This window comes from Callospermophilus lateralis, chromosome 7, assembly GCF_048772815.1.
Source record: "Callospermophilus lateralis isolate mCalLat2 chromosome 7, mCalLat2.hap1, whole genome shotgun sequence".
Taxonomy (NCBI): domain Eukaryota; kingdom Metazoa; phylum Chordata; class Mammalia; order Rodentia; family Sciuridae; genus Callospermophilus; species Callospermophilus lateralis.
Window position 1 is genome coordinate 101,720,641 of NC_135311.1, and position 16,940 is coordinate 101,737,580.

At 47.7% G+C, this 16,940-nt stretch overlaps 2 protein-coding genes across 6 annotated transcripts in view; one reads left to right on the top strand and one right to left on the bottom strand.

The window, feature by feature from the left end:
• The first annotated feature begins 454 nt into the window (after positions 1 to 454).
• Positions 455 to 7,157, top strand: Pars2 (prolyl-tRNA synthetase 2, mitochondrial). Of its 4 annotated transcripts, XM_076860302.1 has the most exons (4): positions 602 to 641; positions 1,210 to 1,275; positions 1,696 to 1,805; positions 4,812 to 7,157. In XM_076860302.1, the coding sequence occupies exons 3-4, from the start codon at positions 1,803 to 1,805 to the stop codon at positions 6,264 to 6,266; spliced, it is 1,458 nt and encodes a 485-aa protein (XP_076716417.1). In that variant the 5' UTR covers positions 602 to 641; positions 1,210 to 1,275; positions 1,696 to 1,802; the 3' UTR covers positions 6,267 to 7,157. The 4 variants fall into 4 exon arrangements, with proteins under 4 accessions (XP_076716419.1, XP_076716418.1, XP_076716417.1 ...); XM_076860305.1 differs by lacking the exon at positions 1,696 to 1,805; XM_076860304.1 differs by lacking the exons at positions 602 to 641; positions 1,210 to 1,275; positions 1,696 to 1,805 and adding an exon at positions 455 to 523.
• A 2,816-nt stretch (positions 7,158 to 9,973) lies between these two features.
• The window catches only part of Ttc4 (tetratricopeptide repeat domain 4), a 38,347-nt gene continuing 31,380 nt past the window's right edge, over positions 9,974 to 16,940 (bottom strand). For both annotated transcript variants that reach the window (XR_013091801.1, XM_076860306.1), the window contains exon 11: positions 9,974 to 10,272. Coding sequence is in view for 1 of the 2 variants with exons in the window: in XM_076860306.1 (XP_076716421.1) it covers positions 10,252 to 10,272 (21 nt within the window). In the remaining variant the exon portion in view is untranslated. The remainder of the gene's footprint in view (positions 10,273 to 16,940) is intronic.

Consider the following 16,940-nt stretch of genomic DNA (forward strand, 5'->3'; position numbering starts at 1 on the left):
GATGTTCATAGCAGCACAATTCACAATAGCTAGACTGTGGAATTTTGTCTGTTTTTGTTCACTTCACTCTTCCCTGTGTCTGCAACAGTGGATCATACAAGGTCGATCCTCCAAAAAAATTTTGTAAATGAAAGTTTGAATTCGTGTCTTAAGGACCATCCTGGGCACTAATAAAAGTGCCTCTCTCCAACTGTTTCACAATTTTAAAATTTTAAATGGAAATCCTTAATAATCATCGGGTGGATGGCCTGCAGGTTGTCAGAGTTACACTGCAGCCAGCAGCACTCCCATTGGAGAATGGGGAGGGGTAGTGGGAGAGAACACTAAGGCAAAATCTTCTGGAGTCGGCTTTGACCATAGAGTTAAGCCTCCCTGATTCCTAGAGGGCACTTCCGGAATGGTGATCTACTGATCCAGGCCAATCTATGATCTCGGGGAGACCCGATCTCTCTCTTCGACTAAACTTCCGGAAAACCGCACACGCGCGACCACAGAAAGGTCCAGAGAGCACCGCCCCATCCCCGTGAGTGTGGTCTTGCGATTGGCGAGAAGGTCTGGAGGCCGGGCTTAGCGCGAGCTGGCGCAGGCGCGCTGGCTCGGCGGGGTGGACAAGCGGGTGGCACTGGCCGGGACTGCTGGTGGTGAGCGTGGATGACAGCGGGAGGAGAGCAGCGGGCGAGGGTTCTGGGCGTGGGGACCCTGGACCTGGTGTTCGTTTTCTTACGTGTGTCCCGTCCTTGAACTGGGGCGCGGTACAATCACATGAACTCTTGGATGGATCCGGCTGGTCTCAGTTTTCTAGGTGGAAAAGTGAGGGCAGCACTTGACTGCGTCGGGTGGTTTTGAGAATCGGCGTTCCTAGAAGTGCCGGCCCTGGAAGGGCCTCGGGAATCACCTGGTGGTCGAGCCAAGCTTCCCGTTCTAGGAATGGGAAAGCAGGTCTCGGCAGTGGAGTGACTGGATCAGGGTCACTCCTAAGTGAAGGCCTAGCCAGTTCTCAGAACCCGGTTCCATTGCAGTTTTATTGGATTGGGAGCGGGGAGTGTTCCTTGTCTTCCAAGGTTGACCATGTGCATTTGCTTCTGCGTGACGAGGGATTTCTCAAGCATCCTGGTATTACTACTACTAGCAGTAAACATTATGGCACTGAACTGTGCACCCAGCACTATTGTATGCACTTTGTGTACAACTTTCCTGATTGAATTGCAGGGCAGTTGGGAGTCTTGAGAATCTTTTAAAAGACCTGATGAGGAACCACCAGCAGCTCCACACAGAGTAGGTACTCTGTAAAAGTTTGCTGAATTTGAATGACTCAGAGGCTCTTTGCTAGGCCACAATCATTACTATTTGTTACCATATTTGTTACTCTGTTACTATATTGTCTGTGGCCAATATTTTGAAAAATAAGATAAAATACTAATTATTCTGTTTGTATAAGCAGAGAACAGGCACACATTTGGTGGGGGAGGGCTTAAAGCTCTTATTTAAATTACACAAATAATTATATCATTGCATCTCTGTTCTCTTCATTTTTAATATTTGATCAAGAAATGTCATTAATAATTGCCCAAATATTAGGCATTGTGCTAGACCCTAAGTCTAAGAGTGTATAAATTTCATGAACTCATAGTTTAATGGAGGATTAGGACATGAAACATTCACTCCCAATACTAAGACATTAGAAATATATTTTAGAAGTGGCTGCAGTACAATACACTGCAAGGAAGCATGTGCCAAAGGAGTTCGGAGAAGGAAGTGGCTCTCTGTCCTGAAGGAAGCTTCTGGAGATAAGTAAACGTTGCATGGTGTGTTGAAGTTGCTGGGAGTTGGAGGTTGCCCTTTTCCAGGAATGATTAGTAATTTGGGGCATGTTAAGGAATTGGTAGGATAAAAAGCTGGAAAAGATGTGTTGAGATCAAAATATGAAGAGCTTTGATGCCATTCTGAGAAAACATGATGGGGAGTTGTTAATGGATTATAAGTAGTGGAGTGTTCTGACCAGCTACCTTTTTGTCAGTAATGTGGAGACTGAACTGACAGGTAAAAGGATTCTTTCAGCACTGTGCGCAGGCACTGTGCTGGATGCTGCAGATACTACCTGGAATAAACTAGACAAGGTTATTGTCTTCATGAAGTTTACAGTCCCAGTCAGCACATGTGCACAGCTTGGTCCCTATAGTGTTTCTCCCAGTGTGTCCTGAACCAGCACATCAGCACCGCCTGGATGCTCGTTAGGAATGTGAGTTCTCAGCCTATGACTACTGATTCAGATACCCTGAGGTTGAGACCTGGCAATCAGTGGGTTTTCTGGTTTTGTTTGGTATGGGGATTGAACCCAGGGACACCTAATCCACAGCCCTTTTTTAATTTCATTTAGGGACAGTCTCGATGAGTTTCTTAGGGCCACACTTAGTTGCTGAGTCTGGCTTTGCCGTCCTGATCCTCCTGCCTCAGCCTCCTGAGTCAGTGAGATTACAGGCGCTGATATTCAGTGTTAGGTGATTCTGATGCTCCATTGAGTTTCAGGATCACTAGACTATTGTAATGTAGAAAAAAGTGGGTGGACCTGAGAGAAATTATGGAGACTTTCTTGTTTTAGGAGGAGTCAAAGGTGAAGGAGTTTCTTACTTGGGCCACTGAGCTAAGGTTGGACCTCATGTAAGTGATGAAGTCAGGGGTGAATCCATATGTGTCTTCTTCTAGGCCATACTTCTGTGAAGCCACACTAGGGCTCTATGATAGTGCCTCACAACCTTTTAGAATTTGTACAGTGCACAGGAGAAATTGATGAGGCTACTTGTTGAAGGGGACCGACAAGTGGTGGACCTGAATCTTGGGATTCTAATACTCCAAAGATGGGAGGCATCAGTAACATATTGGCATACTGCCCAGAGCTTTGCTGCAAGGACTGTGCTGAAAAGTTGAGGTACTCAGCTGAATTTGGCACTGTAAATCAAGAGCCTCAAAGGAGTTTATGCTCTTTGACTCATTAATTCCTTTCCTGAAATGTTTCCCAAATATATACAAAAAAGAAGAAAGCAATCTGTTCATTGTAGATTATATGTAACAGAGAAAACCAACAACTCTGGTGACTGGAGAATCGTTTTTGATGTAGTCCATCAATGGAAGGTGGTCCTGCTCTTAGAAATATGTGAATATCTTATAACAGGGAAACATACTTATTCACTGGACAGCATATAATAAGTCTTGCCATGTGCCAAGGATACAGTGGTGAGCAGGACAGATGGGTCCTTGCCCACACAGAGCCGAGTGTCTGGAGGAATCAGCAGCCAAATGAGCAGCCCCCACACAGGATTCATGTTTTGGGAACCAGTGGGTATGCAGGAGAAGCCAGTTGTTTGATGTCTGGAGAAAGGGACAAAAGAGGCTTCCCAGAGAACAAGGCAGTGATCCTTAGGCCTGGAGCATGAGTAGGTGTTGGGATGCACAGGGCAGGGACTGTGTTCCCCAGAGGAATCGGTGTGTTTAAGAGGCACATGGGGAGGGCTGGGGATGTGGCTCAAGCGGTAGCGTGCTTGCCTAGCATGTGTGGGGCACTGGATTCGTTTCTCAGCATCACATAAAAACAAAATGAAGATATTGTGTTCACCTAAAACTAAAATAAATAAATAAATATTAAAAAAAAAAAAAAAAAAAAAGAGGCACATGGGGAAACTGGAGCAGGGAGCGGGCACTGGTGTGACATGGCCAGGAGGGGCATGCTGTATACACCCTGAAGGTCAGAGGCTTGGACCTTATTCTTGGGTCACCAGAAAGCCATTTTGAGCCACAAATACTGGGACTGCATTGTATTGGAAGCCTCCCTGAAGGCTGCAGTGGGGGAACAGATTGAAGGAGGGCAGGAATGCAAGTCGAGAGATGAAATGACAGTGGCCTAGACTGAGGTACAGGCTGAGAAGATAGAGATGGGGACAAGAATGACAGGATCTAGAAGGCTGGTGAATGTGGCCACAGCAAGGGGCAGAGTGGACATACCCAGGCTTCTGATTTTGTTTTGTTTGGTAAGGACAGCTTGCAGTGCCATTCAATATGATAGGCAGGTCTGGGGAAAATGTTGAGTTTATTCTGTGGTGCAGAGTTGGAAGTAGGCTGTGCAGTGTGCTCTCCAGGCAGGGGTCAATATGGAGGTTTGAAACTTGAGATGAGCCACACAGGGGGGAGTGGAGATTCGGACTGCCCAGGACACGTGCAAGAAGGAGGGCCGAGGCACCTGAAACTGATTTTTAAACAGGGTGAGAGATGGGAAGAGCAGGGCTTGCAAAAGAGACAAGGGATTGCCACAGTGTCCACAGCAATTGCCTGAGGGATTATAGTGGATTTTCTTCTAGTTTTTTTCCCTCTCAGTTTCCTACAATAATAGCAAACATCAGTAGGCTCATAGTATTGTGCCAGATACTATTCTAAGAACTTCTAAATTCCAACAGTAAACCTTCAAGATAGGTCCCATTATTATTATCTCCCAGATGAAGAAACTGAGCACCGGGGGCTAAGGCACATGGTCAGGGAAAAGACTGTCTGGAATCCAGGCTGCCTGGTCTCGGGGCCGTGCAGTCACTGCTGGTGGCGTCTCCACAGCATGTTGGTATGCTCTCATAGCCAGAAAAATACTGACTTTTTTTAAAGAAATAAAAGGTAAGAGAAGTAGTGCTTTGATCTGCTAGGATATCAGAAATAGAAGGATTCACACCTACAGAGTCAGTGGCTGACTTGGAAGTTTGCTGGAGACCAGACTGAGTGGCTTCTTAGTGACTCGGAACCCAGCTCATTCCCCACAACTCATTTGTCTCCAGGTACCTGCTTCCCTGTGCCAGGTTGTCATGGAAGGGCTGCTGACAAGATGCAGAGCATTGTCCACCTGGACCACCTGCAGCCACCAGCTCTCCAGATACATATCCCACAGGTGTCACCACTCTGCCTCAGGGAGAGGGCAGCGCTTGATATTGTCCCGCATGTTTCAGCCACAGAACCTCCGGGAAGACCAGGTGCTTTCTGTGGAGGGAAAATCTAGCGACCTGACTTGTAAGAGCCAACGACTGATGCTGCAGGTGGGTCTGATCCTCCCAGCAAGCCCTGGCTGTTACCATCTCCTGCCCTACACCGTTCGTGCCATGGAGAAGCTTGTGCGAGTGATAGACCAGGAGATGCAGGGGATTGGGGGGCAGAAAATCAGCATGCCTAGCCTCAGCCCAGCAGAACTCTGGCAGGCCACCAACCGCTGGGACCTGATGGGCAAGGAGCTGCTAAGACTTAGAGACAGGCATGGTAAGGAATACTGCTTAGGTCCAACTCACGAGGAGGCCATTACTGCCCTTATTGCCTCCCAGAAGAAACTGTCCTACAAGCAGCTTCCATTTCTACTTTACCAAGTGACGAGGAAGTTTCGGGATGAGCCTAGGCCCCGCTTTGGTCTTCTCCGTAGCCGAGAGTTTTACATGAAAGATATGTATACCTTCGACTCTTCCCCAGAGGCTGCCAAGCAGACCTATGGCCTGGTGTGTGATGCTTACTGCAGCCTATTTGACAGGCTGGGGCTGCGATTTATCAAGGCCCAGGCAGATGTGGGTAGTATTGGGGGCACAATGTCTCATGAGTTCCAGCTACCAGTGGATATTGGAGAGGACCGGCTTGCAGTCTGTCCAAGCTGCAGCTTCTCAGCCAACGTGGAGACACTAGGCTTGTCACAAATGAATTGCCCTGCCTGCCAGGGCCCACTGACTGAAACGAAAGGCATTGAGGTAGGACATACATTCTACCTGGGTACCAAGTATTCTTCCATTTTCAATGCCCAGTTTACCAATGCTCATGGTAAACCATCCCTGGCTGAAATGGGGTGCTATGGCTTGGGTGTGACACGGATCTTGGCTGCTGCTATTGAAGTTCTCTCTACAGAAGATTGTATCCGCTGGCCCCGCCTTCTGGCCCCTTACCAAGTCTGCCTCATCCCCCCTAAGGCAGCCAGTAAGGAGGAGGCTGCTGCAGAGCTCATGGGGCACCTGTATGACCACATCACAGAGGCTCTGCCTCAGCTCCATGGGGAGGTCCTTCTGGACGACAGGACCCATCTTACCATTGGAAATAGACTGAAAGATGCTAACAAGCTCGGCTACCCCTTAGTGATAATTGCTGGCAAGAGGGCCCTGGAGGACCCTGCACATTTTGAGGTTTGGTGTCAAAACACTGGTGAGGTGCTCTTCCTCACCAAAGAAGGAGTCATGGAATTCCTGACCCAAGTGCAGGTTGTCTAAGTGCCCATCTCATAGCCCAGTATTAACTCTAACAATACAGTTCTTGGCCCATGCTCCTCTCCTGGTGGTCTCCACAGAAACAGGACCACTCATGGAAAGTGAGAAAGGTTTAGAGAAACCAGTGTTTACCCAGTCATTTGTTCAGATTATTTGTATTTGAAATTGTTAACTTGATTCCCTTCTTTGGGCTGGCCATCTGACCATATGCCATTCCTTTTACATACCATTTTGGAAGCTTCTATTAGAAGATTGAGAGGCAAGAAAGAGACCCAAGTTCTAGTCTTGGCCCTTGAGCAAGTCACTTACCTTCTCTGCTGAGTTTCCTGTGTAGGATGGGAATGGCAGAAGGCCAGGGGCCTCAGCTTCACTCAGTCCAGAGAGCAGGCCCACCAGCCTTCTCCTGAGAAGCTGAGAGTGTAAATGAAAGAGTCTGATTGTCACCAATTCACTGGTGGCTTGACACGTCTGCTTCCCAACTTGGGCTACAGTTTTTCCCATCTGTTACATGAGAAATTGGAATTCTGTGAAGTCCTTAAAGCTGTCACTGAGTGGTTCCACAAGAGGCTCACAATACACAAATCTGGTTCTTCTGATCCTCCATGGTCTGAGTTTCCTACAAATTTGAATTGCCTGATAACCCAAGAACCACCTCCAGAGACCTAACCCTGCTGAGATGGCTTAAGCACTGAGATCATGTTTTCTTTATTGACTTTTTGTTTGTTCCTGAGTCCTGAGGCTTGAACCCAGGCGTGCTTTACCCCCATGCCACATCCCTAGCGCTGTTATCTTGTTAAGTTGCTGAGGCTGGCCTCAAACTTGTGATCCTCTTGCCTCAGCTTCCTGATTAGCTAAGATTTTCTTGATTGAATAAAATCTAACTATTAGACTTGAGCCTTTCATGTTAATTTGAAATGGTAATAACATTTCCTATTTTAACTGCTTAGAATACCTTACTGTTCCTTTTCATTCTTTTTCTTCTTTTTTCACACTCAAAAAAAGAAAAAAGCATGGTTGGGAAATTATGTTTTAACCATCTGTGAGCAGTGGACTTCAAGCCCCATGGTGACCTTGTCTTGGGTGCAGAGTTGGATCCCAGAGCCACAATGGAATGACTATAAAGAGCCTTTCTCTGCCTGAAATCCATGGGAAACTGGGAGTGGACTTGAGCCACACAGCAACACTGCCTGCTTTTCTTGCTCCTGCATACTAGATTAGGAACATAACCAGAGTTTCCATCCTTGACCCCTAGAGTCCCCCCTCCCATGTCCAGGTTTAACAAGAATCTGTCAAAGCCAATCTCAAAGCCACCAGCTCCAAAAAACCTGCCTGACAGCTTCTAGAAATGGTTCTTCCCTCTGCCTCACACAGCACTGGTCACATTCTTTCTTGTGTGCACACACCCAGTCACTCTACAGTGTTCAGGTGGTCTCATCGTTGATGGTGAGCTGCAGGAGGCCAGCCTGAGCTGCTTCCTAGTGCACTGTAGCTCTTGTCTTGGTGAGTCCTCACCCCCCGCCCTGTTAAACTGCTGCACAAAGCTTACTACCTCTGGGGTTACTGCAAGAGTAATGCCACCCCAAGCACAGGCAACATTGTGTTCCCAGTGAATATATCTGCCCAGCCCTGATGGCTCCCAGGCCTCCCTTTGGAGTCCTGGATCCCTTTGGACCAAACTTAGAAAGGCAATGATCTTAGCTTTACTGCATGTTGGAATCACCAGAATTCCCTGCAGAGGTTTTAGTTGGGCTGTGGCCTGGGCATAAAAAGTTTAAAGCTCTCAGATGATTCTCATGACAGTCAGTGGATTGAGAGCTCCTGCTGTAAGAGCCGCTTCCTTGGGGGCCCTCTTGGTAGTTGGGCATTTCTCTGAGTAAGGTATTGTCAGACTGATGCAAGCCGTCTGCTTTTATTGGTCTAGTTTTTTGTTGAGAGCTTGCCATATGTCCCTGTGCTGTGAGGCATTTTTACATACTGTTTCCATGTCTGCAAAGTAGACATGATTCTCATTTTACAAGTGCAGAAACCTGAGGTTCCATTAAAACAAATGACTCAAACATGCCCTGCTATTAAGGATTAGAGCTAGAATCTGGGCGGTGGCCAAAAACTATGCCCTTCCAAATATTGCTTGGCTTCTACTTAGATAAAGAGATTTTAATAAGTAAAATTGAATTTATATCTATCTAGTCAGGTTAGCCTCGAATATTTGAGAAATTAGAATCCATGCAGATGAATGCTTCAAATAATCCTTTTTAACTTTGTGCTTATTTATGGAAGGTTAGCCTAATGGCACTTCAAAAACTGAGACTCCGGGAATAGACAGCCAGTTAATTTTCAACTTTTCATAAATGTGCAAGTGCTAGGATAATTTGAGGATAAGGTAGAGTCCTGGAACTTGAGAACAGGAGAACATCAAGCTGGCTGTTCCAGCTGTGGGTTCACAGAGAGGAAATAGCCTGAAGCAGGAATGCACTGCCACATGCCATCTGACTGGCAAATATGAGGGCAGGCACGATAGCCCCTTGGGTCAGGCCTTTTGGAAGAAAAGAGGCCTGGGTCAGCCTTTGAGTTACCAAAGCCTTAGGCTGCTGAAGCTGGTACTTGTCCTCTTTATTTTATAGCAGAGAGACACATGAGGAGGACAGTGATATGCCCAAGGTCAGCATCCTGACCACTAGGCCAGTGTTTCTTCAGTTGGGCCAGGGGCAGTGAGATTTGGTGGAAGGATCAGAGCCTTGAGGAGACATGATCTAGATTCACCACTTGCTGGGAACGTGACTTGAGAAAATTACTCATCCTTTTCGCAGCTCTGATTCTTCATTGGTAAAATACTTCAGTTAATGGCCCCTGCCTTATGTGGTGGTCTGAGATGACTGAGCTCATTTGTGGTGAAATACTTAACCCTTAGTGTGCTTTCAAGAAACTTTCCCTTATACTGGACCACATAGGGACCCCTCCACACACACCCCCACACACACCAGGAGTTCAGGCTCTGCTGTTAACTCTTAGCTCAAGACCTGGATCTTGGTTTTTTTGGTAGGATGCTTTATTGCCTTCCTGGGGAGTGCTGTGGATAAGGACTAGGCAACACCTACTGAGTGGGTTCATCTCAGAGCAAAAACAGAAATAGTCAAACAATGTTCCTTATTTTCTCCCATTTCTGAACTTGCTGATTTTACTTCTTGCTATAAATAGATCAAATGAAGATGCTGGAAAAATAACAGGGACAGGCTATATTATCATTGCTCATTCCTTGGGGAGATCTAGAGGCAACTGGCTGGGAAATAGCAGAATTAATACTTTGGGACAAAGGCTGGTTCATAACAAACCCATCATTATTAAATGGGTTAAACTTAGAATGTAAATCAAGGTTTCCATTAGTATTCTGTGTTTTCATGGAAGAAACTCCTGCTGAACTGTCAATAAAGGCATTTACAGAAATATGCCGAAATTGCCATTTGCTTAACTGCTTGAGTGCCATGCTTCTTCAGAGTTCCCACGATCCATTTCTATATTAAAATGCCAGGATGCTTTTTAGAATGGACTGTTTGTATCCAGGGGCACAGAGGCTTTGTTTGGAGTTAAGGAAATTATCATGATGTTATTACAAACATTTTATTTAAAAATTCAAGGTACATCACTTAATTTAAAACAATGACTTGAATCATCAAGTAAGACTACAGACTGGAATCAGATCAGCTGGACCATATTACTGCAAAATGCTTCCTTAAGTCTCTGCACTGTAACTTCCTCATCCATAAAGTGGGGAAATGGTGTCCTGCTCACAGCTGGTACTTGGTAAGCAGCAGCTGGCTTTAAGTGATGGTGATACTTTGGCAATAGTAGGTGGATGGGTGGTGCACTGTGGCCAGCAGAAAGGGGTGGTACTTTAGGCTCCCTTGTGATGCCGGAATGGTGTCCATTCCCGTCAAGCCAGACTCTCCAGGCTGCTAATGAGCTCCCATGGTTAGAGCTTAATTGCCCTTGGCTAATGGAAACTGTGTAGGTCCTGGAGAGAGAAAGAGAGAGAAGCACTTACTGAGTGACAGTAACTGAGGATGCTTCATTTGCAAGCGCAGAACTGCTGAAGTTCACCTAGAAAGTTCATGGGTGATAAGAATCTTATTGATGGAGTGACAGGTGCTATGGGGATTTTGACTGTAGGCTCTAGCAGTGATTTCTGCAGACAGTGGATTATTCTATGCAGGTAGACAGGTTGGAGACATTGCATTCATGTCACAGTGAGTGCCAAAACTTTACCATAGCTTGGAGTGAGCAAGGCAAAGGCACCTGGATCAATTGCGAACTCCTAGAGGGAGAGTAAGGCCTAGTAATACTGATAGCTCCTGAAGAGCTTAGGAGGGTTCTGAATTCATGGCCTGCTCTGTTTGTCATTAGCTTGCTTTCTTTGGACAGGTATCTCAACCTCTCTGTGGCACTTCCTATCAGTAAAAGGCAGGAGGGGCATGAAAATTCCTGCTTCCTAGAGGTGTGGGGAGGATTTAAGTGAGCCAGTCCACACAAACACCTGGGATGCTGCCTGGCTTAGTCTAGGTACTCAGTAGGCAACAGCTGTTGTTTCTAAGCCAGGCCAGCCTATGCCCTTTCAAGGCTCCTTTGCTTGAGGGCCTTTCCCCTTGCCGTACCCCTGATTCCTTCTTCAGCTTCATGGCCCAGGTCCATCATGTGTGATCACTTCTACCTATGATCTGTTCAGAATCAATCCTTTCTCTGAGCCATCAGCCAACAATCACTTGTGCACCTACTAGGTGCCGTGCAGGTGCTGTGCTAGACCCTGGCAGTAAAGAGGTTCAGGGACCTTGATTCAGTTTACAGAGAGGTAGGGGGAACCATCAAATAAACAGGATTCAGTGTGGTAAGAGTAGTGATGGTGCAGCTTCATGGGAACACCTGGGTGAGGAACCAGGAAGGGATTCCTGGAAGAGACAGAGGACCTGATTGAAGGATGGGCATTAAGCAATGATGGCAGGAACAGTTGGAGGTGAAGAGAGGGAAGCAAGTGGGAGGCAGAGTGGGCCAGGCCGAGGGAACAAGGTGCAAAGGCCCAAAGCTAAGAGAACATGGCTGTGTTCTATATGCTTCACAGAGATTATTTCAACCTCAGCAACTGCATGAGGTTGGTGCTATTATCTTGCTTATATTGCAGATGAGGAAAGAGCCACAGAGCTAAGCAAAGTGCCCAAGACCTACAGTGGTGAGCATGGGGCTGGAACTGGAATGCAGATGGCCTCACTCCAGAAGTGAGCCCCTTAGCCACTGCACCCTCCTGCTGCAGAGATGAACTGTATCCAGGATGTCTGGGTTCAGGGGGTCAAAGAGGAAGGAGGAAGCTGCAGCAGGGACAAGGGCCCAGATCCTGGAGGGCCTTGAATGTCACACTGAGAGTGCTGATGAGGGCAGGGGAGCCTGGGAGGGCTCTGAGTAGGCATAAGGACAGGCCTGCTTGTTGTAGCTGTATGTCTCGTCACTGGAACATTTCCCAGTCCAGGGGTGGATCATCACGACAACTGAACAGTGGGCACTGAATGCAGGCTGCCTGATGCCCTTTGACCTTGATGCTTTGTCCGTGTAAGTGCAAGATAAGTGTTTGTAAAGAAAGGAAATGAACAGAGGACAGGAGGATGGTGGGTCCTGGGTGAGGTGTGTGGGTTCAGATGCTGGCTTTGATACTGACTAGTGCTGCAACTGTGTGCCTCCATCTCCATGTTTACAAAACTGGGGTCACAGACCCAAGAGGGTGGCTATTAGGATTAAATAAGAGAATCTAGTTACAGCATTTAGCACGATGTAGGAATTCAGTCAACAGAGGCCAAGACTATTGTTCTTTCCAGGCCACCCCTGTGTACTTGACAGCAGTGTGTTTTGGAGAGCTTTGTCCCCCTACTCAATTCTCCAGCTGCCACTCCAAATCCACAGAGGTAACCAAACATAAGTTTGATGTCACTGCCTCCATTACTGACTCCTGACTCTGGGAAGAGCTACACTCTGGTCCTTCTGAGAGGAAGGGTCACTGGGATGGGGATGGAAGAGGCTTTGCCCTCAAGACAGGTTGGCGGGCAGAGTGTATGGATGGAGTGCGTGCCTTGTCCTCAGCCTTCCCCTTCTATGGGCCTCCATTTCCCTATCTCATAAAAGGGGCAGGGAGATGCTGGAAGCCTGGGAGCTCTGCTGAAGTCTCAGTTATTGTTCCAGTAGCCAAGGTCACCGGATGATGGTCAGGTCCACGATTCCCATAGGAACCATCAGGTCATGCCCCTGTCCCCTCTACACACTCCCGCCCTGCCTCCCATAGGAAGGGGAGCACTTTGCCTGGTTCAGCCTAGCCTCCCCTGATTCCCGGTGCTCCTGTTACCACCATTACTGCCATCAGCATGGCTAAGACCTGAGGCTGTGCCTGCCACTCATTTATTCTTCCTTCCCTAGAGCAGGGGTGAACTGGGCTTAGCCAAGTAGTAGTCCTTCCCTCTATGGGGAGAGTGGTTGCAGGGCCTTCTGCAGAAAGAAGTCCCAGGATGGACAGAGGCCCCCTGCTTCCTGTGTACCACCTCAAGTCCTCCCACCATTCCCCGAGTCCACTATCCTGGTAAGCAAAAGGGAAAGCAGAGGCCAAGGGAGGTCAGGAGCCTTCCTGGAGGAGGTGTCAGGTGGCCATGTTGGGCGTGTGCCTGGGAATGCTGTAACAGCTGGTGCTTGTGTGCAGGCTGGGGCTTGGGAACAGGAGGCATTATTAGTTACTTCTTTCAGCCATCCAAACACTTGCTGCACTCTTAAGCACACTCTCACCATGCTCCCTCTATATCAGGTGCTGGGCACTCAGGTCTGAGTCCTTATGTGACCCTACCTGCCTGGCTGAGAGCTCACCTGCTGGGAGACACCACTGGACTCTGCAGGTGCACTGCAGTACTGCAGGGGTGGGGCAGGTTCTGCAGGTGAAGATGGGGGCAGGTGCATGCACCTCCCAGTGGAGGTGCCCTTCCAACTTGTTTGGGGCATGTGGACCAAACCAGAGGAAGAAGGTTCCAAGTTCAGGCAACTAGAGCAAAGGTGTGTGAGGGGAACTGTAATCCAGTTTGTGTGGGCAGTGGGAAGAGGGAAGCCTGGAGAGGCCAGTGTTGGCGGGGCAGAGTGCAAGGATGGACTGCTTCAAGGGATGGAGGCAGCCTCTCATCTCATTGGTTGAGGAGTCTGCTGTGGGCTTTGCTCTGTGCCCTTGAAGCATCAGAAGGTGGCTCCCACTTGGGGACAGTATGCTGGTAGCAGGCCCTTGGAACACATCAAGACCCTGCATTTGTCTTTTTTGGCACCTTCTGTCCAGTCATGACTTCTGCTGGGTTCCTAGGGCCATTGAGCACCTATTAATGCATGCCAGGCACCAGGATGAAGCACTGAACATACTGCATCTGATGAAAGTGTCACAGCACTCCCCAGCCCCCTATATTTGGCAGTGTTTTTTGCCTCAGTTTACAGGTGGTCAAATTGGGGCCCAGAGGGGCTAAGTGACTGGAACATAACCTTGTTGCAGAGCCAGAATCCAAATTAATATCAGTTGCATATCAAAAGTCATACTGGGGCTGGGGCTATGGCTCAGTGGTAAAGCACTTACCTAGCATGTGAGGTACTGGGTTCGATTCTCAACACGACATGTAAATAAATAATATACAATAAAGGTCTGTCAACAACTAAAAAAATATTTTAAAAAAATCATACTGGCCAGGTACGATATGGCTTGAGAGGCTGAGACAGGAGGATTGCAAGTTCCAGACCAGCTTTAGCAACTTAAGTGTGGCCCTAGAGCACTCAGTGAGACCCTGTCTCTAAATAATTTTTTTTTTTTTTTTTTTTGTGGTGGTGCTGGGGATTGAACTCAGGGCTTTGTGCATACACGGCAAGCATTCTACAAACTGAGCTATGTCCCCAGCCCTAAATAAACTATTTTAGAAGAGCAGGGGATGTGATTCAGTGATTAAGTGCCCCTGGGTTCAATCCTTGGTTAAAAAACAAAACAAAAAATCACCATACAGTATGAGCTAAAGATCTGTCTTCTGAGTGGGGGCCCTTGCTACTTGCTATTTAAAAAGAATAAGCCGGGGCTGGGGTATGGCTCAGTGGTAGAGCGCTTGCTTAACACATGTGTGAGGCACTGGGTTTGATCCTCAGCACCACGTTTAAAAAAAAAAAAAAAAAAAAAAACCTACAAATAAAAGTTATTTAAAAAAAAAAAAAAGAAGAAGCCTTATAGGGATGCAGTACTATGTTACTATGTTTTAATATATTGTCCCCATTTTTATATGGAAAAAACAAGGCCCAGTGAGAGCAGGGACTCGCTAGGATTAGGCAGTGAGTACCTGGTGCTAGCGCTATGGGCAGTCTTCACCCTCCTGCTTTCCATCCAGTACTCTCTCTAAATGGCAGGACCCTTCTCAGCTATACTTCTGGGGCCCAGGATTTCAGGAGGGACACCTGAGGACCAAGTCCTTACATGAAGAGATGTGTGCCTGCAAGGGGCCCTAGAGCTATGACAATTTCTCATCTGGGGGTAAAGGCAGGGGAGAAATATCTTACATTTACGTTGCCCCAAAGAGTGCCTGGTGCTCTTAACAGCTAATGTTTTCTAGACACTTACCATACATGTGCCAGGGGCTAGCTACTCAACCCTCAGAATAATCCTCCAAGTAATATTAAACTTCCTTACAGATAGAGAAATAGGCACAAGCTAGATAAGAAACATACCCACAGTCACACAGCTATTAAATGGCAGAATTGGGGATTGAACCCTGGCACTCTGGTCTGAGAGTCTGCTCCTAGCTATTACATTCCAATTGCTTTGGAATATCAGCATCTTGTATGTGGGTGGACGAAGGACCCTGTTCCCACCAGTCATTGCCAGCCACTGTCACCGTACCAGCCTGTCCCTCAGGCTTTGCAGCACACATACTGGGCTTCAGCCAGAGCAGCTTCTCCCTTCTACATAGGGCTCGGCCTATGCCTTCTGTCACCTGAGGCTTTTTGCCATGTTCTATCCAAGGGAGCTGCTTGAGGATGATGCCACAAGAGGACTTGCTCTTGACTGGCTGCCCAGAATTTTAGAAAACCCCTCTGGGCAAACCACTCCTTCCTTCAACACAGCAGTGGCTGTCCAGTGTGTAGGGATTTACATCCAACATTTGAGCCCAGTGACAAAGGGCACCTCCCATCTCCTTTTTTCTCCAGCATTATTACTCGCTAGTTCTCAAACATGCCAGTCGGGCACCCACCACATTCTCTGCTCTGCTCCAAGGGGCATTGGGTATCTGGAAATCCCACAGGCCCAAGTCTCAGGGAGCTGTCTGGTGGCAAAGGGGTAACAGTCCTTCGAGTGGGTGCTGTGTAGAGCAGTAAGGAAGGAAAGGCTTCTGTGCCTTCACATGTGCTGAGCCTTCTGCCAGGAATGCTCAGCTGGGGCCTCTTCAGCACTAAGTTACCTCTGGAACCTTTCCCCATGTGGACTGATCACTCATCCCTCTGCTCAGCCAGATCATGCTGCTTAGCCTCTTCTGCACTTTCATTTTATCCTGTTGGGTTTCCACATCCTATCCCTGAAGGCCTGGGAACTTCTCAAGGGAAGGGCCCAGGGCAGGAGCTGGCCCAGGGCAGGAGCTGGCCAAAGCCAGCTCAGTGAAGGCTGTGGTTGAATGACAAAAGCAGGTAAATAAGTCTTCCCAACCCCGGTGCAGCCAGAAGGATCCATGCAACTGCTGCTAAAACAGTAGGAGAGGGCGCACTTCTAGCTCCAGAATTAGAGCACCCTTGACATTCTAAGGCCTGGGGATCAAAGTCCTAGGTTTCAGTGACTAGGAATCTGTCTCACAGGATCAGATATGCAGACCTCACTGCCTGGCCCAACACCCTTCCTCATGCAGCATATGTTGTGTTTCTCAATCACCTCCTGAAGAAGTAAGTAAAGCAGTACATCCTATCATCTAGTAAGTGCAGCTACCATTATTGACCTCATCTTGCAGAGATTATGAGGATTATGAGGCTCAGAGAGGTTAAAGAACTTTCCCTGAACGCCACATGGGCTTGAACCAGGATCCATCTGAGTCCCTCAGTCATGACCATAACTGGTCATGGTAGGAGAGGGCATCAGGAGAGATGTGCTCTGATCTTTTCTGACTTGTCCTGCTTTAGCTGGTCATCTTCTCTGTATGTTGGACATGGCCATGCTGAACATCTAGAGGTTTAGGCAGATGATGTTAGACATCATGGGTGACATACTCTCAACAAATACAGCTATGGCTTAGACTACAACATTAGCCTCTTCTCTAGGAAGTCCTTTACTAACCTGTAGGCCACTGACTCCTGATACCTGGCTCTGCAGCTGCTATCCCATCACCATTGCTTCTTGTCCCTCTAGAACCTGTGCTGTGTGGCCTTAACAGTCTGAGGCTGCACTACCTGGCCACATACCTCTCCAAGCTCCAGTCTCTACTGACAGGGAGGCATCACATGGCTATACCCCCAAGCCCCCATACTCGGGGCTCCTAAACCTGGAATGTAGAACTGCATAGGGCCTTAGTGATCTCTCCAGGCCACTCATATAGCAGGGGTAGACCATCATAATATGACAGGGATTGTCCTAGACCACATAAACTTCTTCAGTCCCATTTAAGAGCAGTG